General features: G+C 37.7%; 1 protein-coding gene across 45 annotated transcripts in view; it reads left to right on the top strand.

The window, feature by feature from the left end:
* The window catches only part of EPB41L2 (erythrocyte membrane protein band 4.1 like 2), a 291,214-nt gene that overhangs the window by 235,768 nt on the left and 28,620 nt on the right, over nt 1–26,826 (top strand). For 14 of the 45 annotated variants that reach the window (XM_054492768.2, XM_054492752.2, XM_054492767.2 and 11 more), the window contains 4 exons: nt 118–270; nt 791–888; nt 4,770–4,942; nt 9,969–10,141. In XM_054492768.2, coding sequence (XP_054348743.2) covers nt 118–270; nt 791–888; nt 4,770–4,942; nt 9,969–10,141 — 597 coding nt within the window. Of the gene's footprint in view, nt 1–117; nt 271–790; nt 889–4,769; nt 4,943–9,968; nt 10,142–12,066; nt 14,751–15,036; nt 15,100–16,979; nt 17,127–18,435; nt 18,538–22,681; nt 22,850–24,844; nt 24,899–25,099; nt 25,664–26,826 lie in introns of those variants that run through there. The other 31 variants (XR_010126787.1, XR_010126786.1, XR_010126788.1 and 28 more) reach the window with 10 other exon arrangements.

Below are 26,826 nucleotides of genomic sequence, written 5' to 3'. Positions count from 1 at the left end.
TAAATACAAACCTGTTAAACTGGCATTCCTGATCGTGATTTGAGGGAGCTAATTAGCTTCTTGATTTGTATAACTTTCACAGCTCTTAACCATGGTTAATTGGGTTATGCTTGGCAGGACTCAGAAGGTGTGGACATCAAGCTGGGCGTGTGTGCTAATGGACTTCTCATTTACAAAGACAGACTGCGAATCAATCGTTTTGCTTGGCCGAAAATCTTAAAAATTTCCTATAAACGCAGTAACTTCTACATTAAAGTCAGACCAGCAGAGGTAAGCAAAGACATTTCTAATCAGTTGTTGTTAGTCGGTCTGTTTGCAACCATGAATTTAAAAATCCTATTAATTCTAAAATTTTAAGAAAATAAACTGTTTATTCTTCCATTGTAAAAGATCAGGGTTCTTAATGGTAAAATTGCAGTATATATATGTCTGGTCTGTTTTTTAAAAAAGCAACCATCACGCTTTTTACGAAAAAGAAAATGTGATAAGGTATGGGCTCATTTTTTCTTGTTGAATCAATTAAGTTGTGATCATTAGGAAAGCAATAAGATGAGTTTTAGTGAACATTGAAGGATAGTTGGTTTATGTGAGCCGTTGTTACTTGCTTTTTGTAGAAAATAGTATTGCAGTCTATGAAATTCATCTTTATATGATTATATTAGATATATAATATTTACCTTTTTTGAGAAGAATAATTGCTTCTAACAGAAACATCTGAATCCATGCTTTTCAGTAACTTCTAGTCAGTTCTTAAGGAAATGTGCTGATTTGTTTTACGGATTTATTCCAGCTGGAACAGTTTGAGAGTACCATTGGATTCAAACTGCCAAACCACCGGGCGGCAAAAAGACTATGGAAAGTGTGCGTGGAGCATCATACTTTCTACAGGTAATTTTAGGAAAACAGCTTGGAAGCCGGGCATGATTGCACATGCCTGTAATTCCACTGACTCAGGAGGCTGAGGTGGTAGGATCACTTGACCCCAGGAGTTTGAGACCAGCCTGGGGAATATACTGAGACTCCATCTCTCTTTTTTTCTAAGAAAGAAAGAAAACAGCTTGGTATTGCTTTTAGTAACCTCTGTGAATTAGGAGGTGGTAGTGGTGGGGAATGTGGCAGATGCATTAACCCCGTCTTTGAACTCTTTTGTCCCCTCCTTGCCTCATCTCCTTTGTCTGCAGTCCCTCCCAGGTCCATTTCTGTCCATTCATTGTCATTTAGAACTGAGCTGCCCCTGCAGCAGTCTAGAGCTCCACTTTCTGACTCTAACCACCTTTCCTTCCACCACAGCCACACTGCCTTATGCCTGCAACCATTCTTCTTTCCACTATCCCTCCTCTTAGGTTTCACTTCGATATTCTCATCAGCTGCCTCCTGACTTAACTTCTTTCCCAAACCAACTTGAACCCTGTGGTCTGACTGCTTTGTCAGGGTGTTCTGACCCCCTCAAACTACTCTCCTCTTTGCACGTTTACCTTCTCTGTCTGCTAGTCCTGGATTAGTCCTGTGTCCTGACCTCACCACTTTTGGACCTGTGCTGTCCAAGTGCTACCTTAAAAATAGTACAACTGTTGTGACACATGCAGTTAGTCTATATAACAAAAAATAGCACAACTCTATGGATTAGTGCTATTACAGATAAATAATTTCCAGCATGAGCTGGATCCTCAGTGCTGCTAGGCAAGCAATTTGTCCTTTGACTTCCTTTGCCACTCCAAATGCTCATTGTCCTCGTGAGTCCCTAGGCACCCCTGCTTCCTCTTCTGATGCCCTCCACTGTGCCGGTCACTGAAAGAAGAGGCTGTGCATGAGTGTTCTTGGTTTCATGCAACTTCCCTTCTTCCCTTTTGCCTTTAATGAAGCATTGCTCCTCTCTCCTCCCATTCATTCTTTCTCCCTTCTCCTGTCTCAAGGAGGAGATAATCATTCCTCTGCTTTGATCCCTCATTTTGTGCCTCATAAAGTATCCTGCTTTGTAAATTATTTATTCTCTAGTGGGTACCTTTAGCTTCTTTGGCCAATAAATATGTCCACATCTTGCTCTTTAAAAAATATGTCCACATCTTGCTCTTTAAAAAACAACAACAAATATGTATATATGGTTATATAAGATTTTATATATAAAATCTTTGATCATCTAACTATCTTTAGCTTATATCTTATCTCTTTTTATACTTTTCTTCAAGGACATATTTTTTACATGTAGTTTGCTTATCTTTGTTTTCTCCATTTCCTCAGTTTTCTACCACTGCAGTTTAGCTAGCTGTGTATCTAGATCCTTCATCTTTAAGGTTTTTGCTCTGGACTTATGGTCTAATACTGTTCTACCAAATACGAGCTGTGTGACCGTGATAAGTTACCAACCTCTCTGCTTCACTTCCATCATCCATATATGATAGTAATACTAGTATCTACCTCATAGGATTGTTTTGAAAATTAAATGAGATAACACACATGAAGCAACTTAGAACCATTTCTGGCATATCATAAGATTTATCTTCACCATTATCATTATTCTTAGTTTGGTATCACAGTTTGCTATTTTTAATGTGAATTATCAGCTGGCACAAATGATTCTTTCTTGAAGTTAAATTGACTAATGTCTGTTTTTCAAGACTAATATGTTAATTTTCGAGGAGAAATATAACTCATAAAATATACTTGAATCCCTCAAGTTACACTGATCATATATATCTTTGAAAACTTTATAATTTTCCTTGGTAGCCATAACAAATTTCTCCTCCAGACAACATGAGCCAGCTCATATAAAGCTAGTAGATGACATTTATGACACAGGTCCAAGCTGGGCAGACAACAGCTTTCCCTGTCACATAGTGATAAAAAAAAGCAATAATCTGTTTAGAAATGACAAGTGCTAGCATTCATTGAACATTTATTAGAGTCAGACACAGAATTGATTGCTTTATATTGTGGTAGTCTATTTCTCGCCCTAGGCAAGACAACTGATGCTTAGAGATTGGTGCCTATGGAGGAGCACAGCAGCCAGGCATCTGAGCAGAGATGGGGACCGGGCCCCCTGATTCTGAGACCTGTATTCCTCACCTCTGTGCTGTCCTCTTCTTGTATTCTTGTAGCAGGAGTTTCCGAGATGCATTAGCTGTGCAAAGCCTCAGGCCTCCTCATTTTTGCTAATGTACCATGGACTCCAATTTAAAAGTAGACCAATTTGCTCCTGCAAACTTTCAATATAATGGTTAACAAAAGCAGTTTTAAATTTTTAAATCTTGCATAATGTTGCTTACAAAGCTATATAAAAGAATATATCTAACACAAAGGGCCAGTCATACTTTATCTATAGATTGCTTTGAATCAGATCAGTGGAATTTATTCCGTTTCAGTTTATCACAAAAGGTACAAATGATTTATTTAGAAAATTACAGTGGCTTGCAGATTGAAGCCATTCATCTATAAACAGATCTATTAATTGATAGCCAATCAGCTAGATTGATATTAGTGGAACAAGAATGTAATAATAAAACTGATACAGCCGGGCACAGTGGCTCATGCCTGTAATCCCAGCACATTGGGAGGCTGAGGCGGGTGGATCACAAGGTCAGGAGTTTGAGACCAGCCTGACGTGGTGAAACCATGTCTCTACTTAAAAAAAATACAAAAATTAGCTGGCCATGGTGGCGTGTACCTCTGTAATCCCAGCTACTCAGGAGGCTGAGGCAGGAGAATCACTTGAACCCAGGAGGTAGAGGTTGCAGTGAGCCGAGATTGCAACACTGCACTCTAGCCTGGGTGACAGAGCGAGACTCCTCAAAAAATTAAATAAAGAAATAAATAAAGCTGACACCCTTGCTTGGAGCATTTAATAGAGCCTGTCACCATTCTGAGTGTTGTACAGGGATTCTTTTTTTTTTTTCTTTATTGCAGAAGGTGATTTCTAAAAAAATTGTACAGAAGGTCTAGAAATACTTGAAATGATAGAGTTCTTTAAGAAATCACTCTTCCATAGTAAATGATAGGAAAAGTTTTGGTGGAATTCTTCATGTTTTCGAGTTGTCAACAAAAGTCTTCCATTTAATAAATTAAGAGCTCTGAGATTATGTTTCTGTTAAGATATTTGTCAACTTTTGATCAAAGAGAGCAAAATAATTTCAGTTGAACTGCCAAAAAGATTGGCCCATTTGCTAAAAACATGCTTTTGTATAAGCCTGGAAATATTTGACATCAAGAAAGTTTGATTTCATTCTTTATGAACCCAGGGATTAACCAGTAGAATTGTGCTGGCAAGAAGGAGTGTTAGCCATCTCTACAGATCCACTGTGTGGCGTGTTCTTCATGGGAAAGAATCACTTAATGGAACAGATTCCTGAGTTAGATGTTTTCTCCCCAGGAGAAATAGGCATAAATATTAAGAATTACTAATGGTAATGGATTGTTACTTGGCGCTTATAGCTAGAAGCAAAAATTCAGATGTGTTTATATAAATGATTTAAGCTAATACAAATAAATAACCTTTGATATACTGAGAACAGCTGTTTCTTTGCTTAGGTGGAGAAGAACATTGATTCATGAATACATGAATGTGGATTTACTCATCACCGTCATAAAGCTGTGTGTGTAGGAGGGTTTATAAATAATGTTCTTTAGAAAGTTTAGTTTCTGAGTAATCATACTTAAAATGAGATATGAAAGTACATAGCTTTAAAGTTTTTTAAAAAAAATCCATAAAGTCTAATTTTGCTTCCCCTTTCTCTCCTTTTTTTTTTTTTTTTTTTTTTTTTTCCTTCCTCCTATAGGCTTGTTTCTCCAGAGCAGCCACCAAAAGCCAAGTTCCTGACCTTGGGGTCCAAATTTCGCTATAGTGGCCGCACCCAAGCACAGACCCGCCAGGCCAGCACCCTTATAGACAGGCCAGCACCACACTTTGAGCGCACTTCTAGTAAACGGGTCTCCAGGAGTCTAGATGGAGGTAAACACATTTATGATAATTTTGATTTTCATTCATCTTTCTCCAATCCCATGAGGTCAGAAAATGTTAATCCAGTTAATAAAGCCACCAGAAATACCCTACAGGGATAGCCATTTTTTTCCCGAGTAAATAAAATGCTATTACTTACACCTACAAGAAAATAATTTTGTTGTGTTTTAGAGTTTTTACTCTTTTTTGAAGTTGTCATACTTTTTTTTTTTAAACAGATTGAACATTCCATATCTCAAAATCTGAAATGCTCCAAAATCAGAAAGTCTTTGAGCACTGACATATGCTCTAAGGAAATGCTTATTGGAGCATTTCAGATTTCATATGTTCAGATTTGGGGTGTTCAGCTGCTAAGTATATATAATGCATATTTCAAAATACAAAAAATATTAGAAATCTGCAACACTTCTGGTCCCAAACATTTCAGTTAAGGGATACTCAACCTGTATTGTCAGTGCACACAAATATTTGTAAAGAGTTCTCATTTATGAGATGTTGGACACATATGTTTTACTGATTTCTCTTGATCGTGATGTGTTTTATTGGTTCAGTTTCCTGAACCTGTTAATTAATGGCAAAATGTAATTCTAAGGGTTTTTTTGTATGGTAGCATATGAACCTTAATTCAGACAAACATAAAACATTCCCTGCATCAGCAAATTTTCATGAGTGAAACAACTTACCAAACTTTCCATCTTATGAGAAAGCTTTAGTAGCTTCAAAGGATTCATTTTAAATACAGCATTTTAACAAAAAGTAAATATAATGTGTTTGTTTGTTCTTTAGCCCAAGGGAAAATATGTGTAAATGTGAATTTTTTTCTATTAGAATTCTAATTAGCTACATTTTGTCGTTTTATATAAACTACAAATGAAATAAGTTTTATATAAACTACACATGGAAAAAAAATATATATATATAAAAATTACCTGGTCCAAAATGGGTTAATAATAGATTTTCTATAAAAGAGCTAAGGTTAAATTTATATTAGAATGCCTTATGAAGGAATATTCTTTCTTTGTAATAGAAAATGATTAGTATGGATAATTTTCTACCCAAAGAAATAGTTTTCCAACATTTTTGGTTGATTGAACTAAAATATATATATAATAATAATACTAAATTTGAAAATTGTATTTTACTACTAGTTATTAGCAGAAACCCTTTTTCTTGTTTATTACTTATATTTTTCTGAAATATAAGCTCGAACAACTTATATTTTAAATAATTGGAGTAAAACAGATCAGACAATGCTAACAGATAAAAAAGCTTTCTTAATAGTGAAGGATTCATATGGATTGCCTTCATCTGCTTTTCCTAGAAGAAAAACTTGGAAAACAAATGCAGGTGGACACATAGAGACATTTGCCAGGATTTGTTGGTTGGGATTTTGGTATATAGTTATTAAATCCTGAAATGTGCAAGGGGATGGTGAACTGTGCTTTAAACAAATTTCCAGAATTCTGGAAATGATTTAAATTCAGTTGATTGTTAATGTGCTATCACTGCTAAAGTATCTTTTAGCTCTTCAATAACTGAGCACTTTTCTAAGTAAATCTGAAGAATGTGCCAACCCATGTAAATATTTCCCAAGCCTTGCCCCTTGCCACAGAGAATTTATACAAGTGCTGAATAAATACAGTCACTGTTGTTTAGTGCCCTGAGAGAAATCATTGCTCTTTCTGGAACACTATCTATTTTCAACATTTGTTTGAAACTATGAGGCTGTATAACTCTTATATTGCAAAGTTTGGCATTTAAAAAGAGCAGTAAAACAGCATTTTCTTTGAGGTATACAAACTGTGCTCAAGGAAATCCACCATCTTGTATGGGTAGTTAGTGCAGAGGGTTACAGGAGGTCTGTATCTGAAAACAATGATTTTTACAAGTAAAAACAACAAACATGGCACAGTAATCCACTATTTTTCTCTTTGTGTTTTGGAGGCCGTAATTCATCAGATGGGTAAGTCATCAAAAGGATTATTGTGTTACTGTGAAAAATAGGAGGCTTTTAATGCCAATACATGACCAGACAGCCAGTGAACTCTTTGATTAGGGCTTATAGTCTCCGTTTTTTCTGCCAAAGCAAAGCTAGGCTGTAACCTGGCACTGAGCTTTATTTTCTTTACCGCTGCTTATCAACATACCATTTGTTGTTGTAGTCCTCATGTATTGTGTTTTCTTTTTCCTGTTTACTTCTTAAGTAAGGCTGGAATAATTTAGGTATATTAGCCTCACTTTAAACTTTGGCAAGTTAAAATAAATCCTCTTATGATTACATAGCAAGTGAAAACCGGGATTCAATCTAAAGATCAAATATCAAAATGAAAATCAATGTAGAACAGCTGTTTTAGGACAGGGAGTCTCCTCCGAGATTAGAAAATCAAACCCCAAAGAAGACAAATCAGTCATTTAAGAGAACCAACAACCAAGATACATTTGGGGGTTGAGGAACCAAGTGATTTCCTGAAGGTGGAAAGTATAATGAACAGGGACATTACTTAGATAGGATCGTCAGGAAAGGAAGGCCTATTTGAGGAGGAACCAGGTCAGTTGAGACTTGAAGGATGAGAAGGAGGCAGCCAAGGAAAGGACAAGAGATATTTAATAATAAAGCGTTCCAGGTAGCAGAGGCAGCAACGATGAAGCTATAAGGCGAGGGAGAGCTGGATACATTCCTGGAACAGAAAGAAGGCAAGTGTAGTCAGAGCTTAGGAAGTGGCAGGAGAGGTCAGCCTGGGTCAGGTCATGCAGGGCCTTGGAGCCCATGGTGAAGAATGTGGTTTTTATTTATTCCGTGTGCTCTAGGAAACCATTGAAGGGTTTATGTGGGTTTATGTGCACGCAAGAGCACAGTGTTACCTTTTTAAAAAAAATCATTTGATGCAAGAGAACAATTAGATTGAGCGAGGAAGCAGGCAGGCCGGCTAGGAATGGTCCAGGTGAAAGCGATGGTGGTCTTCCCTTTAGTGGGAGTAGGCCAGTTAGCCATTTGGTATCTTGGGCTCTGTGCCAGGGCCTACAAGCTTCTTAGATGTTTAAGACCTGAATAAATGTATCAGCTTCAAAATACAAGAAACTGCATGCTGAAATTAATAAGTGTTTAAAAGTATGCAAAATCAGCATTTTGTCAACTTTATTTAATAACTTTTAATTTGATATTCAAATTTTAATAGCATTACATTTGAAGCCATTTCTAGGTCAGATTTTTTCATTTTGCAAAATTTCTGAGTATGTATAATAGGTGTGTAGAAATCATAATTGTAAGCAAAAGAATTAATCATAGCCATATACTTTCCAAGGGAAAATTATTTAAATCTTGTTAGAGGTTTTTTTATTAAAAAACTGCTGGAGGCCAGGCGTGGTGGCTCACACCTCTAACCACAGCACTTTAGGAGACCAAGGAGGGCAGATCACAAGGTCAGGAGTTTGAGACCAGCCTGACTAACATGGTGAAACCCCATCTCTACTAAAAATACAAAGAATTAACCAGGCGTGGTGGCACATGCCTGTAATCCCAGCTACTCAGGAGGCTGAGGCAGGAGAATCGCTTGAACCTAGGAAACAGAGGTTGCAGTGAGCCGAGATTGCACCACTGCACTCCAGCCTGGGTGACAGAGCGAGACTGTGTCTCAAAAACAAACAACAACAACAACAACAAAAACCGCTGGAAAATAACTATACTTAATGTAAAATGCAAATTTATTCTAATGTTGACTATGATTTGATATGGGCATTCAAAGTATGAGTACTTAAGGGCTGCGAAAATCTCCACAAGGCGAGGTGGTAGAATTAGAAATGGAAAGAACTGGCCACATTTAGAAATATATACAAGGACCTTGTTGGACTTGCTGGTGTTGAGGGGTGAAGGTAGAGTCCTGGAAGATGTTCACATTCCCAGTTCAAGCAAATGGGAGCAAATATGAGAAGAGCATTTTGTGAAAAAGGCAAGACTGGGAAAGAATAAAGTTTTAGACAGGGCAGGTGAAGGCTGTGGATTGAGAGGTATCTTGGGATACATGTATTCAAAGTGCTTGAGGCCTCTCAAGTTCAGTATGGTAGTTCACACACAATCCTGCCCTCCAAGAGCTTGCAGTCTAAAGGTGTTTGTGTTGACCAGGCTTCACTTGGGACATGCAACCAGAGTAAACTTCATGGTGTCCGTAGAGTACTTTTTATGTAAAGTGAAATGACCTTGTGGTAGTTCTGTTGTTTGGGGAGGAGCTACAGATGGCCAGAGGTCCTGCCACCTAGTACTCACTTTGCCTTGCTGATGTTTGAGGTAGTCTTGGTTTGATCTGCAATATGACAGAATTTTCAATACAATATACATTTCTGCCTATCTGTAGGAGAGAAGAAGAGAGCACATGAGGGCCAGATTTTCTGGGATGAGGGAGGTGTGTATGTATAGATTTACCATAGTTCATGTTGAGACATTGAGGAAGGGGATTAAAAAATAAAAAATATTAAACATAAATACAGAAGTTAAAATCCCTAAAATTTACCTTTACTGTCTTTTATTTACTATTTTATCTTTTGAATGGTATTCAAATTAAAGGTTCCTTTATGGAGCAATTCTTAAAACTTATTGGAGCAAATCATCTTAATAATTGCATAATCATTTGTTGCAATAGATAGATTCAGAAATAAATCATAGGAGACCAAAGAGTTAAAATACTACTTACCTTGTAATTCTGTTTGCCTTAACTCTGGTGTTTCAGCTGGTCTTAGAGCTCCTCCTACTGGCCAGTCCCATGATCTGAGTTTTTCTTCCCAATACCTGTGGTTTGAGACCCTGGTGTAGTTCAGTGCATTAAAATTCAGAATACTTTCAGAATTTGGTAAACGTTTAAAAATTAGTTTATTTTATATGGTGGGTATTTTCAGAGCTCAAGCAATGTCTCTGTTCATGTTCACTATTTATATGCTGCCTGTTTATCTCTTTAAGGGGGAAATTTTCCATGAAATTGAGGATTCACATGTCCTAAAATAATCCAAAATTGTCACTCTTTACTAGCTCCGATTGGTGTCGTGGACCAAAGTATTATGAAGGATTTTCCTGGCGCTGCCAGGGAGATTTCAGCCTATGGCCCTGGAGTTGTCAGCATTGCCGTGGTACAAGATGGGGACGGCAGGAGGGAAGTGAGAAGCCCAACTAAAGCCCCCCATTTGCAGCTCATTGAAGGAAAGGTATGGTAAAGTAGCACAGTATGTGGTTTTAAACATTTACTTAACCTAGAGGGTATCTGTTGTATTTTCTGTTTCAGAAATCAAGTATTTAAAATTAGTTGTTCTATGTTCTCTGTTGGTCATTTCTGTTTTCAAATATGCATAGTGGACTCTGACCTTTGTTTGATTGTTGTTCAAAGCAGAATATTTCAATGTAAATTATTTTAATGCAAGTAAGTAATTTACTGGCCTTTTTGACTGTCCTCATAATCACCTTATCTAATTGAATCCTGAAACTAGAAAAGCTATGATGATTTGAAATTTATTTTTGGTTTGGTTGAAGTAAATTTTAAAATGTAGCTTCTTGATTATTTTATTGACTTGAATTTTTTGACATCACCAAAGATAATCTTTATGAACAAATGTATTCATTAATAATCTATAATTAATGAAATTCTCAAGAAAAGGTAATTGTTTTGTGAATAGAGAGTGAGAACATGGTGTGTTGCTTTTGGCTTTATCTTGTGCGTACACCATGGTGAAATGGAGAAGTAACCCATATTGTGTTTTCAAATGTGTCACTGTTATCTTTTGTTACCTTGGGCAGTAGCATCACTTGAATATTGATTTGAGAAGCCTTTGAATTCTTCAGATCTCTTTTCTGTGTCTGCACAAAGCAACTTTTTTTTGCATGCAACATTGGAAGTAAGCACAGATAAAAACAAATGAATCCATCATATTGATTCATAGTGTTTTCTATTTTATTTTTTTTATTTTTTTTTGAGATGAAGTTTCACTCTTGTTGCCCAGGCTGGAGTGCAATGGCTCGATCTCAGCTCACTGCAACCTCTGCCTCCCAGGTTCAAGCGATTCTCCTGCCTCAGCCCCCCAAGTAGCTGGGATTACAGGCGCCTGCCACCACGCCCAGCTAATTTTGTATTTTTAGTAGAGACGGGGTTTCGCCATGTTGGTCAGGCTCATCTTGAACTCTTGACCTCAAGTGATCCACCTGCCTCAGCCTCCCAAAGTGCTGGGATTACAGGTATGAGCCACTGCGTCCGGCTGTATAGTGTTTTCTAAATTTTAACTTTGAAAATTTTTTAAAGACATAAATGTATAAAGACTTGCTAGATGAAGTAGCTGCCAGTGCCTCAGGAATTCCTGCGCTGATAGCCTCTGAGGCTCAGCATGGAGAAGGTCTCAGGGACCACCACATGGGCCCAGTCTTGTGCCACAAGGTCAAGTGCTACCTGTATAGCAAGTGACATCAAATCATCGACACTCCATCGTTAAAGAATTTGTGACTGTCATATGGAAAAATTATTTGGTTGGGAATTCAGTTAAAAATAACAGAAATTGTGTCCAACAAGGTTTCTTTCAATTGCTGACAAGTTGTCAGGATAGTTCTTTAAAGATTTTGCTAACAAGGCACCCAGGAGAGTGACTGCTTACATCTGAAACAGAAGAGCTCAGCATTTCAGAATATCTCTGTTCCATTTTGCCTAGTTAACTTGACATATCTAGTTATTTTCCTTAAAAAATGAAAAAGTTCTTTTAAATTTCAAAGGAAATCCTGCTTGTCTTCAGCAAACAACTGGGTACACTGGCATTTTTGCTAATGCTTTGAATGTCAGCAACCAGGTTTAAAAGTAAATAATGCTGTTTGAGTTTCATGGGATCTATTTGCAACCAGTTTGAAAATAATTAAATGGGTCAATATGTATAAATTTTATGTGACACAAGTAGTCTAGTCTTTTCTCTTTAAAAATGGGTCATTTAATTCATTTCTAACTACACTGTGTTAATATGATCCCTCCTTTAAAGTAATCGTTTTCACTAACTACTCATTTTTTCTTTTGTCCTCTTTCTCTCTTGCATCTGTTTTTCCTTTGATTGTGTCTGTTGTGTAATTTCATGTTCAATCACGGGTTTGCACTTGAGAATAGACTGTTTCCATGTGCCCACCTTCACCTCTCATCCACCGTACTCCATCTTTTTCCCCAAACCTATTGCCTGTCCCTGAAATGGACTTGCTTTCAGACATTTCAGAGGAAGACCCCTTTGGGGAGGCTGACCAGATCACACTAGACAGCTTAGAGCACCTTTCCACAGGTGAAACATCTGAACAGGGGGATTCTGAAGTTGCCATGCCTGATTTGGTCTTGGATTCTGCCATAGCCCCTTCTCAGCCTGACTGTCCTTCTCCCATCCGTGGGAAGACTCTTAAAGCAGCTGACAACAGTGATTCTGAGTTTGGTTACTTCTCCTTCAGTTTCTCCAAATGTTTTCCCTCCGGCTTCCCCAAATGTTTTCCCTCCGGCTTCCCCTCCCTTCTTGATGAAGATGGATATCTTGCTTTCCCCAGCCTCCCCAAGGTCTGGGTCTCCTTCCTTCCGGCTGGTGTGCAGCACTATGTCCCAATCACCTCCCCTTCATTCATTCCTTCCCTTATCCTCATCTTTGGGCTACTTCTGTCTGCTTCTCAGTCAGTTCCTTTTTCTCTTGCCTTTTCCCTTCCTCTGGCTCTATCCCTCTGCTATCTGGAGGCTAAAGCCGCCTCCTTTAATGTTTCTTATGACTGTGACTTGAATGACAAACTAGAGGAAGAGGAAGTAGTTGCTGGCATGCCTACATAAGCTCAGTTTGTGGAGTCAACACAATACACTTTATCTTAAACCCTTCCTAATATAGAGTGTAAATGTGTGCATACATTTCACAACTGATTACCCTCAACATAGTAGTACCTGCACATTTTCACACACACAATATTTTAGTGCATGAGAAATAAGTGTAGACACTTCTCCTTCATTGATACCATTGACCAGGTCCACACATTCTAAGTTAGGAGCGTAATTGTAGGATTATTTTACAAATATCTAGATCAAACTAGATTTGTAACAGAAGGTGTCGGGGAAGAGGGAAGGAGGAGGGAACCTGTATTGCCCGTAACAATCCATACAGGGTCTCTCCATTTTGCAAACAGATATTAATGCTGTTCCTTTAGGATGAAACCTTTTTGTTTTGATATAGAACTTATGATGCAGTGGACATAACTGTTCTTGATGTATATTAGTAGAATTCCTTAGTACTGTTATTTCTCTTGTTGGAAACCCAAGTGTGTTCTAGCATCTATGAGGATGTATCTGTAACCTTTACTACTGACATTTGTAAGTCTAATCTCAAAAGCTCCTTATCTCCATATTATTGTAGTGTTTGGAGACCAGATGAATTTTAGCTAGTTTTTTTTTCTAACCTTAAATTATGTAATTATATATAAGAGTCACTGTAGGGTATTTTATAAGGAAGGTACTATTCTGTTGTCTTTAACGTATATGAAAAGTGAAACATGGCTTTTTGAAAATTTAGACTATATAACACTAAGATTGAGCCTCTTAGTGCTCCTTTATTTAAAATTAGGTGTTTGATTTGAGGATTTTTACCCCTATATAAGGCAAATTTTTTTCAAGTATCCTACCTCTGTGCTACTAAGTCAGCATTAACATGTAGAATATATTTTTGATTATTTTGTTAAATGTGGCCTGATGATTTAGTGCCTCATATTCTGTGGATACTAACAATACATAATTTAGAACAAACCTAAAGAAAAATGTAAAGATAATGCAGTGAGTATGCATTGTAGGAGAAACCACAGTTGTTAAAAGTTTACCTGAGGAATATCAAAGATCAACATTTTGGGAAATTAAGTGTTGCTCAAGGAGTTGGAAGATGTTTCTTAACAGATTTTTGAATGTCTGTGTCTCATTTTTCACATCTGATAAAGACTGAGCTCCTTGCTTACCTCTGAAAAATACTATGAATGGTTAAAAAGGTAAGCCGTTTGAACTCTCAGATTTGACACTATCATCCTAATTAAGAAGGAAAAGGATATATATTAGGAATTAACCTGTAAAGGTTAAATGATTTGCCTTTGATAAGGGAGTCAATATTTTTATTCTCACCATTTTTTCCCTTGAGTCAAAATTCAGTCAGTATTTGGTAGTTTTAAACTTCTACATTCATTCTTTTGAATCATCAGATATTGAGAAATGTCCAACTATGAAAAGCTGTTCTTGTTTAAAGAATTTTATGTAAGTGGTTATATTTCAAAGATTATTTTTAAATACCCACCATTTTAATATGAAACTAGTTAAATAAGCCAATCCCCCTCCCCCAGCCAGAAAAGAAATCCATATTTAACAAACTAAATCATAGGTTGAACATTTGTTCCCCAATATAAAGCTAAAAACAAATTTTACATCATTACACTCTACCCCATCACTAGTTGTTTAGACGTTTCAAATTAGAACAGATTGAATTATGCCATTTTTGCACTCTCATATTTTTGTTCCTGAGTACAAAATATTCAAAAGCAGAGCATAATCTAGGGACTGAGAAAGAGTGAAGCTTCCATCCTCCATTCCACCTTTGCAAAGGATCATTTCCATCATTCATACAACACTGTAGGTGAAGAAAGACCAAAGAGGCTTAATATTCTGCATCTTCTGAGGGCCTCACAATAAAGGTTGGTAACACTGGTTCACCATTTAAGTTCAAATACAGCTTCTTTGCACTGATGGTAGAGTTTCCACTAATACTCCCCTTCTTTCTGGCCATTTGCTGTGTGACTTTTCAGGCGAAGATGGAAGAAGAGGAAACACAGCTGGAAGAGGTGGCTGAGTTTTCCCTAAAGTTAAACATCTCATGGCTGCTGCCTGCCATTAGTATGGTGGGGGGAGGGTCCACTTGCAGGGTTTATTTGTGAGTTGTGTTTGTTGTGGCTTTAAGTTCATAAGATTTGTATTCCTCTTTTATTTTAATGTCTTAGACTGTCGAACTCTGGGTCATTTTGGTGCTTGCTGATTGATACACTTATGTTTATTTGCCTTTTCCCCCCTGTGTGTGATTTAATTTCACAGAAAAATTCCTTGAGAGTAGAAGGGGATAATATTTATGTCAGACATAGCAATTTAATGTTGGAGGTTTGTATAATCTAAAAAAACAACTCTGTCCTAATGGCTGCCCGGCTGCTGTGGACGGGAGGTCACGCCTAGGCTGGCTGGCAATGTTCTTCAAGCACGGTGCATGCAGTGCATGGGGGAATTCAACTCGGGAGTGCATGTTACCAGCCTGACGGTGTTCCTTTCAAGTGGCTTAGGCAGGACTGTATCTACTAGAAGTTCTCAAAGTGACAAGTGGGAAAAAGAAGTTTAGTTAAATGAATCAAGTTTTTATCCAGTACTCTTGAAGTTGTTCTACAAGTAAACCTATTCTCTCCTAAAGGGTTAACCCTAGGGCATCAACCTGAGGTAACACAATCTCATCCTTAATATATATTAACTAGAACAGAGATTTGTTTATTGATCTGGCATTAAATCATTTGACTGTTGATCTTGATCTGTGCCCACTTTTTTTGTTTTTTTGGTTAAAATCCATGATTGGGAATATGGTCCACTTTCAGTATTCTGTTTGGGAATATGCTAATTAAAGGAATTATTTTAATTAGAAAGAACAAGCAAAAGTGAGAGAGAAGGAAAGGAGAAAAAGAAAGCCCAATCACCCAATTATGAATGTAAAATGTAAAATATGTTCCCCGTGTCACATGAGAACATTTTTTTTTTTCCCTTCTTATTTTACAGTAGTATGTGGCAATGTATTCAATGGAGAACTGCAGCTCTCAGTAATCTGACTAATCTGTTTGGTTGCTTTTGGCAGCTTGGTAACTGATGGAAATGTATTTTTGCTTAACTTACTAAAATGCTGTACAGTGTAATAAGTAACATTGCTTTGAACCAATGCAAGAAATGTGCCTGATCTCAAGCCACAGTCATTTTTCCATGCCATGCAAAGATTTTTAGATTTTCATGAGTTTTTGCAAATGGCTATAGAAGCTCATAGATGAGCTACTATGCTTGTGCATGAATATGGAATATCTAATTTTATTGGTTGCATGACCTGTTCCTTAAAGTGGGATGAAAGCTATAATCCACAGGTGGCCCTATGATTTTTGAAATATAAATAAATATTTAAAATTTGGTTAAAACAAATACTATTTATGAGAGCCAGTCACAAAAAATTCCACAAATACCATTTATCAGGGCCTGCTCCCATGAAAATGGACCTGGTAGTTTTTCTTGTATATTTGTCTGTATAAGGACGATCTGGCAATTGCGGAGGCTAGACCCCACTTTTGTGCTTGGCAAGTACATGAGACCAGTCTGTGGTTCATTTATTTTATAAAGAGGCTAAACAGAAGCAGCCTCTGGAAGCAGTAATTTTTATTCCTTAAGAATTAAAAGCCACCACTGGAATTTCCTGAAAACAAACAAACAAACAAAAAACCTTGGCTTTTCCAGCTGGGGGATGATCATGGTTTGGCTTTTTCTTCCAGCCAGTGTGCTTCTGAGTCTCTACCTTCCTCTATTTTGTACTTGATTTCCTATGTTCACAGAATGCAATTTTAGGAGTAGTCCTAATCAGAAAGGTAAATTTGCTGGAACAAAGTCATAGTCTGAGTTTCAAATCCAGGTACTGGAAGGAAGTGTTATTAGCCATTTTGATGATCAGTTCCATGTCATCTTTCTAATAATGTAATAAAAATCCTAAACAGAGAAGAAATCAGAACACTTTAAAATGTAAATCATTGAAGAAGTACGCATTGACTTGATTTTCAAATTTTGATGAATTCATGAACTTATTCATAGATAATAATATGGCTTTAGAGACTTGGCATTTTTCTTGCTTTACTATGGGTTTTTTTAAATCATAAGTTTGCTTTGTCTTATTTTTTGGTTTTATTTTTGTCCTACTGGGTTTTTTCCTTTTGGATTTTTCCCCCCTTTGTTACGTTACATATTGCTAGGAACTGGATAAGGCCCAGGAGGACATACTGAAACATCAGGCTAGCATTAGTGAACTCAAGCGCAATTTTATGGAATCCACACCTGAGCCGCGCCCTAATGAATGGGAAAAACGACGTATCACACCTCTGTCCCTACAGACACAAGGGGTATGTCATTAGCTATTTGTTGGCTCTGTCTCACTCCAGTTGCTCAATAAAACTTAAATTGTTAATCTCCTATGTTGAGTCTAGGGAAGTTACAAAATGTTCCCATTTAATTATTTTTATGTAATTACTAACAATTTTTTAAATACTAAATATTTATTAACAATGTAATAGTTATTGGCCTAGTTCTTAGGTAAATTGCATGAGTTTCAAAATACTTTTGAAATAGTTTTAGGATAATTTCACTGTTTTACTCAGGTAAATTGGGAGTAGTAATGAATTGTTATATAGGACAATTTAGAAAATAAGCCTTTTAGTTACTGATATTTGAAATAGGGAAATTTACTTAGTATAAATAAAGGAATATAGACTATCTTTAGAGTGGTTTAAGGTTATTACTGTGAGGAAAATGAGTTTAACTTAGCTTTAAAGACCGATGAGCCCTGTTGAAATCTTGAAAAATATTATATATAATACGACTTTGTGTTGAAACTTCCTAGTAATGAAATGTTAGAATTGTGTTTTAAGAACGTTTTTTCAATCATAACATTTCTCCTCACTTATTCTATTTCTTTTCATGGTTTACTTCTCCCCACCACTGATATGAGTACATATTGCCTTCAGGATATATTCTCAATATACTTCTCCACTCATTGTCATCCACATCTGTGCCTCTAGGATTCTTCCAAATCCCTCCTGTTATTGACCAAGAACTTCCATGGCCTCGTTTATGATACTTGAGCGGACAGTGATCATACTATATTTAATCTGTAGTTTAAAAAATGGTATAAAGATGTTACCCTACAATTTCATCTTTTTCCTTTCAGCATCTAGTCTGGCTTGAATGTCGCCAAATTGTAGACATTGATTTAGATATTCTAGTGCTATTTTTATTCACCTTTCCTTAGAAAGAAAAGCTGTTAGTTGCTTTAAATTTCTAAGTTTGTGCCATTGAAAAAGAAAGCTCTTTAAGAACAGATGAGCAAAAAGAATTGCTGAACTGAAACACAGAACTTTTGAAAATATTAAGACATGCATGGTAGAGTCTTATGAAGTTGGATACAACTTCAGTTCTTAGTTTCAGATTTTTCTGAAGATGATAAAAAATGTCAATTTCAGCAATCTATTCCAGAATATTGTGTTTTCTGGAGAAAGGTTATGATGCCATGCCAAGGTTTTTGCCTTCCATTATGTGCCGCTTCTCCTGGTGTGTGTCATTGACCCACACTGGGTCAGTGTTTTATGTTTGTGTTGCTATAGGTGTAATGTATGTGTCTTATTTGTTGATTATGTCTATTGTTTAAAACAATAGAGAAAAGGAGACCATCTTTTCAAGGATATTTTATCCGTGAAGGAGAAGTACCTGATGCCAACAACACGGACAGTTGAAGAAAAAGCTCAGGAGACGGACAAGGTGTTCACCTTGCACCCTTGGATCTACTCTTGCTTTTTCCCCTTTTCCTTTTGTTTCTATCCACAGCCATAAGATTTCTTTTTTCCTGTGTGTCATACTAAAATTTTTTTGAAATGATTTTTGAGCATTTAAAAAGTTAAATCCCCTGTGTATAGAAGCATAGGATTGTTGGATGAGAAATACCATATTGCAGAAGCACTTGAAAAGTCAAAATTTGAAATACAGAAACATCAACCAATTTAGGTGATAAGTGGTTCCTAATTTGATGTATGTGGCTGACAGTTGGGAAACTGATTTCATGTGAAAATGCACTGTTTGTACAATACTTATGCATGCCGTGTTGTTAAAATAACCACTTATGTGCCTTAGATTATGAGTTTACTAATTACATATGGAAACCTTTTGAGTTTTCATTTGTAAGATTTTTAATGGGAACAAAGATTTTGATGCACCATAGCAGCCCCTCAACTCTCTCTCTGCTCCTGCATGTGTGACATTTCTGACATTGGTGAGGAAGTTCACTTTCCATTGCTTTTACATCCTCATTCTTCTCTTTCTACTGATTTTACTTAGCCAGATGGTCAGTCTGTTATTTGCTGGGACTGGAGAGCTTGGAGTCTAGTGGAGGAGACATGGAAATAGTTAATTAGAAAAGTTTCGTTTCTTTTCTTTTTTTTTTTTTTTTTTTGAGATGCACTCTTGCACATTCGCCCGGGCTGGAGTGCAATGGCGTGATCTCGGCTCACTGCAACCTCCACCTCCTGGGTTCAAGCAACTTTCCTGTTTAGCTGGGATTACAGGTGCCCGCCACCAAGTCTGGCTAATTTTTTTGTGTTTTTAGTTGAGACGGGGTTTCACTGTGTTGATCAGGCTGGTCTTGGACTCCTGACCACGTGATTTGCCCTTCTTGGTCTCCCAAAGTGCTAGGATTACAAGCGTGAGCCACCACACCTGGCTGGTGATTAGAAAATTTTCTAATTGGTACTTGGAAAGTTTCAGACACTAAGAAGTAAATGTTAAGAAGGTGAAATACAATGTTGTGTTAGGAGGGGATTAGGAAGACGGTTTTGTCATTGTGGTCGGGAGGAGATGACATTTGAGTTGAAACCTTAATGATAACCAGGTGGACATGTGAAAATGTATCCACGTGTAAGGAAGAGCCACAACACAGGAACTGAAAGACCAAATGACAAGGGCTTGGTGAGCAAGGGGGAGCACGAAGGAAGGAAAATTCAAGGAGGTTAGACCCTAGGTCATGTCACGGTCTTAAAGGCCATGCTAACAGTTTGGAATTGTACAATAGGAATGATGGGAAAGCATTGGAGAGTTTGAAGGTGAGTAGTGGCAGAATCCCACCTGTGTCTGACAGAAGTCCCCCTGGCACTGGATGAGGAATAGATTATAGGGGCTGTGAATGAGAGCAGAGATTATTAATAAGGAAACAGTGATTCCTTTCCACAAAGTAGATTCTATTAATTGGTACAGAGTATTCATCAGAACACATAGCAGGGTTGGGAAAGGAGGCAAAATAAGTAGAAATAAGGAGTTTGTGGTCTAGTTGAGATGAAATATTTTCAGAACATTGCAAATGAGAAAGATAATGTCATGAAGCTAAACCAAGTGACATATTTATATACTTTAAAGGTTAGCCTGAAACCAAAGCCAATTAGACTCCATGTATATAATGAAGACTTTAATATCACATGCTTTGAAATATTATGTATTTTTGATAACCTATCCTCCAGAAGCAATCACATGGTATCATTCGATCTAATTTAAAGTGATGTCCTTGGGTTTTTGCAGTAGGCAACTTTGACATTTTAGTGGAGATGTTTAAAATTATTATCATTTTTTGGATCTCATGTTTTAGAAATGTACAGTATAAAATATCTTGCCATAGAAGTCACATTAAAGTGATGTTAATGTGAAATTTAAATCTGGAAAAGCCCCCAAATGGTTTATCTGTATTTGAAGTTACTTGTTTTTCTGTTCTTTTCCTCTCCAATACATGCAGGAAAATACATACTTTTTTGACATTCATATAGATATTGTTCTTATTACAATCATCCATTCATCTGTTTGCCCAACAAATATTTATTGACCACCTACATTGTATCTTTTTTGTTTTTCTTCAAATAACATACTACTATTAGTTGAAAGTATGTGAGCATTTGTCTGTGGGAGTGTTTTGACTTTACCCAGAGTACCTTTTCAGTTTCTGTCTTTGTTGTATCTTCATTTTACTGTTAATTCTGCAGGGGTTCTCGTTTATCTTTGAATTGTAATTCTTATTGAAAGTAAAATAAAAAAAATTATGCATAAGTATATAATTTGACCACTTTTCCAAATTTCTGTAATATCGGTTTTTATAGCTTTTTTAAAAAAAAAGCAGTAATAGTTTCTTTTTTTTAAAAAAAATACATTGAATTTTCAAAGTGGCTGTAGTTTGAATTTGAACAATTTTGAGAGTAGAGCAGAAAATTGGAAACTAAGTCATTTAGTCTTTAATGGGTAAATAACTCTATTGTAATCCTCTTAATGTGTTGTACGAATTATGATGACTTGAATTTGCATAGACTATTCTCTCCTGAGTCTAAGAGATTATATACATTGAGTTGTAAGGTACTTTTGAAGGTATGTCATTGGATAATGAAATGTGTGGCATTTCTTTAAATTCCCCAGTGATCTCTCACTGGGAAGGGCATCCCACCCACCCCCACTTCCCCTAGGGATGATGTAATCGTAGAGATGGTAATGAAGTTAAGTCAGTCCAAAAGCTTTTTTCTCTGCTGAATATTGCAAGTGCCTATTCGCCTCACCCTCCTCACCTCACTTTCTGCGCTCCTCACCCTTCTTAGCTCACGGTATGAAGGGGCCCCTTGGGAGCATCATTGATTTTTCTTTAAGATTTCTGAATAGTGGCCGGGTGCGGTGGCTCACACCTGTATTCCCAGCACTTTGGGAGGCTGAGGAGAGTAGATCACCTGAAGTCAGGAGTTCGAGACCAGCCTGGCCAACATGGCAAAACCCCCGTCTCTACTAAAAATACAAAAATTAGCTGGGCGTGGTGCTGCACGCCTATAATCCCAGCTACTGGGGAGGCCGAGGCAGGAAAATCACTTAAACCTGGGAGGTAGAGGTTGCAGTGAGTTGAGATCACGGCACTGCACTCCAGCCTGAGTGACAGAGCGAGACTCCGTCTCAAAAAAAAAAAAAAAATCTGAATAGTGGGGTTTATTAGGAATTATTCTCACACTTCTGACATGAGGGGGTGCTTCATGGTGACTCTTGAGTATTGACATTTCAAGTTTCTAAGGACAGTTCTGTTGTCCCTCAGGCAGGTTAGAAGCCATTGTTTAAGAGCCAGACACAGCTAAGTTAAATTTGCTTTAATGGTTTAATTTAGGGAGAAATAATTTTCACGTTGCTCATTGAGCTTTCAACTCTGAGTTTGTCTTCCTATTTTGAATTGTTTTTCTTTACCTGTTTCTTTTTGCAAAAAAAGGGGGCAGGGTAATTTATTCTGTGGCATATTTAGCACGCCTGAGGGAATGAATGTGGGCTACTGTCAGAATGTTTGTTGTACAGAGTTAAGGTGGTATTGAGGAGGGAGATTGTAGGAGTTGGAGTGGTGAGGGAAGGCCTTACGGAAAATACAGATGATGAAGTGGGCCTCAGGGAGGTTAGAAAACTGGAAAGGGCCCCAGTGTGCAGAGAACGGCAAAGAAGGGCCTTGGAGGCAGGAGAGGGAGGACTGCCCACGCTGTAACACAGGAATAAGCATTTCAAGTGTAGGGGCCACTGAAGAGGCCATTCCGTGCAGAGAAAGGCCAGGGAACTACCTCAAGAAATATATGAAATGGCGTTTAGGTGGGTCGGTTGTGTTCAGTTGGTGATCAGCCAAGCAATTTTCACTGGTTTCTGGAGGTCACAACTATCAAAGATTCTCAAGCAGGGTGGAAAAGCTGGTGCTCAAACCTCTGTATAAGCCTGCTGCAGAATCTTTCAGAATTCTCATCTTTTCTTTCATTTTATGCTGTTCTGTTGTTCTTTCTTGTGTAACCTTTCCTTTCTTTCAATAGGTCACTGCTGTCTGTTCTGACTTATTGCTAATTCTTTGCTCTTCCTTTTCTGACCTCTCTAGAGCCTAGAAGAGGAGATAACATCAATTTTGTTTAGTGAAAAGGGCTTTTCTGATAGCATGAAAGCCACCTTCACTTCAGCCACCACTTGGACAGCAGAGGGCGCTGTTGTGAGCGCTAATGCACCTTCTGAAAAGCTTTCTTCCTCGCCCTTCTCACACTTGCTTGAGGTGCATTTTACTTTGTTTCCCCTGTTACTAAAAGCCACATATGAGAGAGATTTTCATTTTTTTAAATATTCAGGCACCATTCCCTCCAGTGCTTTCATTGGTGAAATTAATTCTTCCTGGGAGAAACATTCAAGAAACAATGACTGAATTGGAACATGAAGAAAAGATATAGATTGGATGTTTCTCCTGCTTCTTTGGTCAAAGAAAAAAAAATCTGCCTAAATTCAGAGAATAATTTAAATCATTAAGTTCCAGAGTCTGGGCTGTTAAGCAGAGGGAAACCCTCAACCAGATGTGCTTTGCAGAGTTGACATTTTCAAAACCCCAAATTTCAGGCATCCTCTGATGGCATGTTATTTTTAAAATTCTGTTTATATGGAAAAAATCTGAAGTGCCTCCCATGCTCCATGAAATAATTGCTTTTGAATGACCCTAAGGAATTCCCTGAACTTGGGCAGAACCTATCCAGCCAATTGAGGTTAAGATATAACAATAATAGTAATTAACTGATCTATAATAATAATGAAATGTGTGTTTCAGAAATGTTCTGGTCACTGGATATGTTTATTATATGTAGTCATGGTTAAATGTTACCTGTTTATCAAAATAGATTGAGAGTTTTTTCAGTTTAATATCTAAAAACCTCTGAGTTTTCAATGAAACTGGAAAGATAGCTGTCTTCTGTTAGTAATGTGATTTACATGGTATTAATTTGGGTCAATGAAAGCATGCCCTTACCATGTGTTTAAGAATAATAGGGCAGGTCCAAGAGAGTTTGTGAGTAGACGTTGACAGTGCTGCAGAGACATGTGTGTGTGATGTTAGGATCTTCATCTCGTGGTTGTCCATGTGTCTGGGACAGATGAACTCAGCCCTGCTGTCTGTTATAGGCTCCAGTCCAGTTAGTACCTTGGCAACTTAACAACAATATCCAGAGGGCTCAGTGGTGTGGTGCCCTTCTCCATCCAGAATGGAGTCACTTTCGTGAATAAATAGGGCTCCTGGCTCTAGCTGAATTATTTTTAAGTTAGATCAATAGGCAGTAGTACCACCTAGAAGTAAAAAAGTTGGCCATTCTTGAGTTATATCATTGTAAAGCAGACTTTTTGTAAGTGTGAGAAAAATGTGAAGCTTTAAAAACCCCTCTGTACAAAAAGGTTTTCACCCTAGTTAATAATATCATAACATAGTAATTTGTTACTAATGTATTCAGTCAACAGATATTTATTGAACATTTAGGTGCTATATTACTCAACTGGAGTAAATTACTTTACTCCCAAGAAGCAGATGTCTGAAGGGGACAGAAGTGAACGTGTCAAATAATAAACTTGACTCAGTTTAGATGTCAAAGATGCTAGTAGAGGAGCTAAATTGTAAGAGAAAACACTTGGAGCCACCACTGACACCCACTCTATTGTATAATAGGCTTTGCCGACTTACGGTACGAGTTGGAATGTTAATAACCATTTCTGGAATGAACATTTTCATGTTAATAGCCTTCTGAGGCTAACTATAATTTTGCCAATTAAAACTTTTTTTTTTTTTTAAAGAAAACCAGCAAAAAATAAAAGTGCCATCTCCTTGGTGCTATGTTCATTTAAGAATCAGGATTCCAGGCTAGACTTTATAGTCTGATTAAAACCAAAACTGTTACTAGGTTTTAAAAGTTAAATTTTTTTCTTTAAAATGATGAGTCAGCTTTGGTATAATTCAATTTTTGTAAACTGTTTTAACAACATAGGTAGAACTTATAGATATATCTATAATAAAAGCATTTTACTTCTTTGGGAGGATGCTGGCTGTTCTTGTGTTTTTGTGTCTTTTTGTAAGCTTTTTTGGCATTTGTCTTGATTGTCCTCTATGTGACCCTGAGCAGAGGTTTCTGTAGATGTTGATTCTTGCTGTTTTGTCTTTGCAGTGTCAGATGTTATTTTCAGTGGTTGTTGAGGTAAAACTGTATTGATTTTGTGTCCTCGGTTGCTTTTTGTTCCGCAGACACGTGCTCCTGAGTCAGAAGGGCCTTGCACTGGAGCCAGGGATGCTGTTAAGGTTCTCCCCTTTTTCCATGTTAACACCATTGCCTCACGTTTCTCATTGCTCTCACGTTTGCCCCGCTTCCCTTTCAGTCAGCCATCATAATCATCTTTGTTTTTCTCCATGACATGAATCTGCCATCGGTTAATTTGGGTTTCCGTTGTTTTTATTTATTCATATATTTTTGTTTTCCCTCGTCCATCTTTTTTTGTACAGAGTTCACATGAGACTCTGAATATAGTGGAGGAGAAGAAGCGGGCAGAGGTTGGGAAAGACGAAAGAGTAATCACAGAAGAAATGAATGGTAAAGAGATATCACCTGGGAGTGGTCCTGGGGAGATTCGTAAGGTGGAGCCTGTGACACAAAAAGACTCCACCTCCCTGTCTTCTGAGAGCAGCAGCAGCAGCAGTGAGAGTGAGGAGGAAGACGTGGGAGAGTACCGTCCCCACCACCGAGTGACCGAGGGCACCATCAGGGAGGAACAGGAGTATGAAGAAGAGGTGGAGGAAGAACCCCGCCCGGCAGCCAAGGTAGTCGAGAGGGAGGAAGCAGTGCCCGAAGCCAGCCCAGTCACACAAGCAGGTGCCAGTGTAATCACATTAGAAACAGTGATCCAGGAAAATGTAGGTGCCCAAAAGATACCCGGAGAGAAGAGTGTACACGAAGGCGCTCTTAAGCAAGACTTGGGAGAAGAAGCAGAGGAAGAGCCACAGAAAGTTAACGGAGAGGTGTCCCATGTTGACATTGATGTTTTGCCACAAATTATTTGTTGTTCAGAGGTAAATGGGAGTCCCAGGTGGGAGCCAAACTCTAGAGCTGCTTCTCAGATGGGGAACTCCTGCCTTTCTTCTCCTGTCCTCCCGGTTCTTCAGCTTTTTTCAACAAGAATCTGATTTTTCTCTCTCATGGGAGGAAGGGGGAAGCACTGCTTTGTGGATTTTCTGCCCACTCAGTTCATGGGTTCCAGCTTCTCTGCGGCCACTGGACACCTGTAGGGTAAACTTTCCTACAAGCACCACATCAATTTTTCCTTCCCTTTTCACATTTAAATTTTTCTTTGCATGTTTTGGGTGTTTTCAACTGTTTTGTCTTCAGTTGCACTGCTTCCTCACACTAAATGCCTTTTTTTCCCCTTTTGGTTTAATTAGAAAAATGTATATGTAATGTTGAAAAAAAAATGGTCAGTGCTGAGTGCGTGTGCCCCTGATGTCATGATTGGGTTTGACTTCTTGGCTCATTCTTCAACTTCAGAGTTTTAGAGATGACAGCAGGCTCTGATTACCGTGGTTCTCTGAATGCAGTATCCAGCAGTGATGAGAATGTTATTTCTTGAATGCCACTGTGATTTCTGTTTTGGGATTCCAGGGGTTGTATGGTTTTGTGAAGAGCCTTTCCAGGCAGCCAGAGGCTAGGCTATTTGATAGGAGGATATCCTCGCTTCTCATTCTATCCTAATGTCAATTCTGGAGTATTTGCCAGATGATTATATGTTTTGTGGATTATCTATACATTGGACATGAATCTTTTTCTCTTCTCTTCAAAGAAGAGAACTTTTTGGTCACTAGGTGCAGTGTCTCTCATTTGGGAGTTAGGCTGAGGGAGGGTTTATTTCCTTGGGAATATTTCTTGATTTTAATATTAAATGCCCACAATACAGAGATTTATTTTGTTCTCTTCGATGGGATGGAAAATGTTGAAGTGACTTTGTCTTAAAATAATTAAGTGGATTTTAACCATGTTACTTTTAAACTTCTGTTTCACTTTAGAGAAGATTTTTCAAGAGTCCTTGAAGACTTTGAACTATTCTGTGTTTAACATATCGTTACTCCTCTTTAAATAATTATGCCTGTTGAGAATGTTCTCTCAAAGAAAGTACTGCAGTATTTTGGTAGTAGTATAGTCTGGTGTTGCATTAATATTAAACATGCATACTCCGCAGACT

This window comes from Pongo pygmaeus, chromosome 5 (assembly GCF_028885625.2).
Source record: "Pongo pygmaeus isolate AG05252 chromosome 5, NHGRI_mPonPyg2-v2.0_pri, whole genome shotgun sequence".
NCBI classification, from domain to species: Eukaryota; Metazoa; Chordata; class Mammalia; order Primates; family Hominidae; genus Pongo; species Pongo pygmaeus.
The sequence above is the reverse complement of the archived record's forward strand: the minus strand, read 5'-3'. Positions and strand labels throughout refer to the sequence as shown.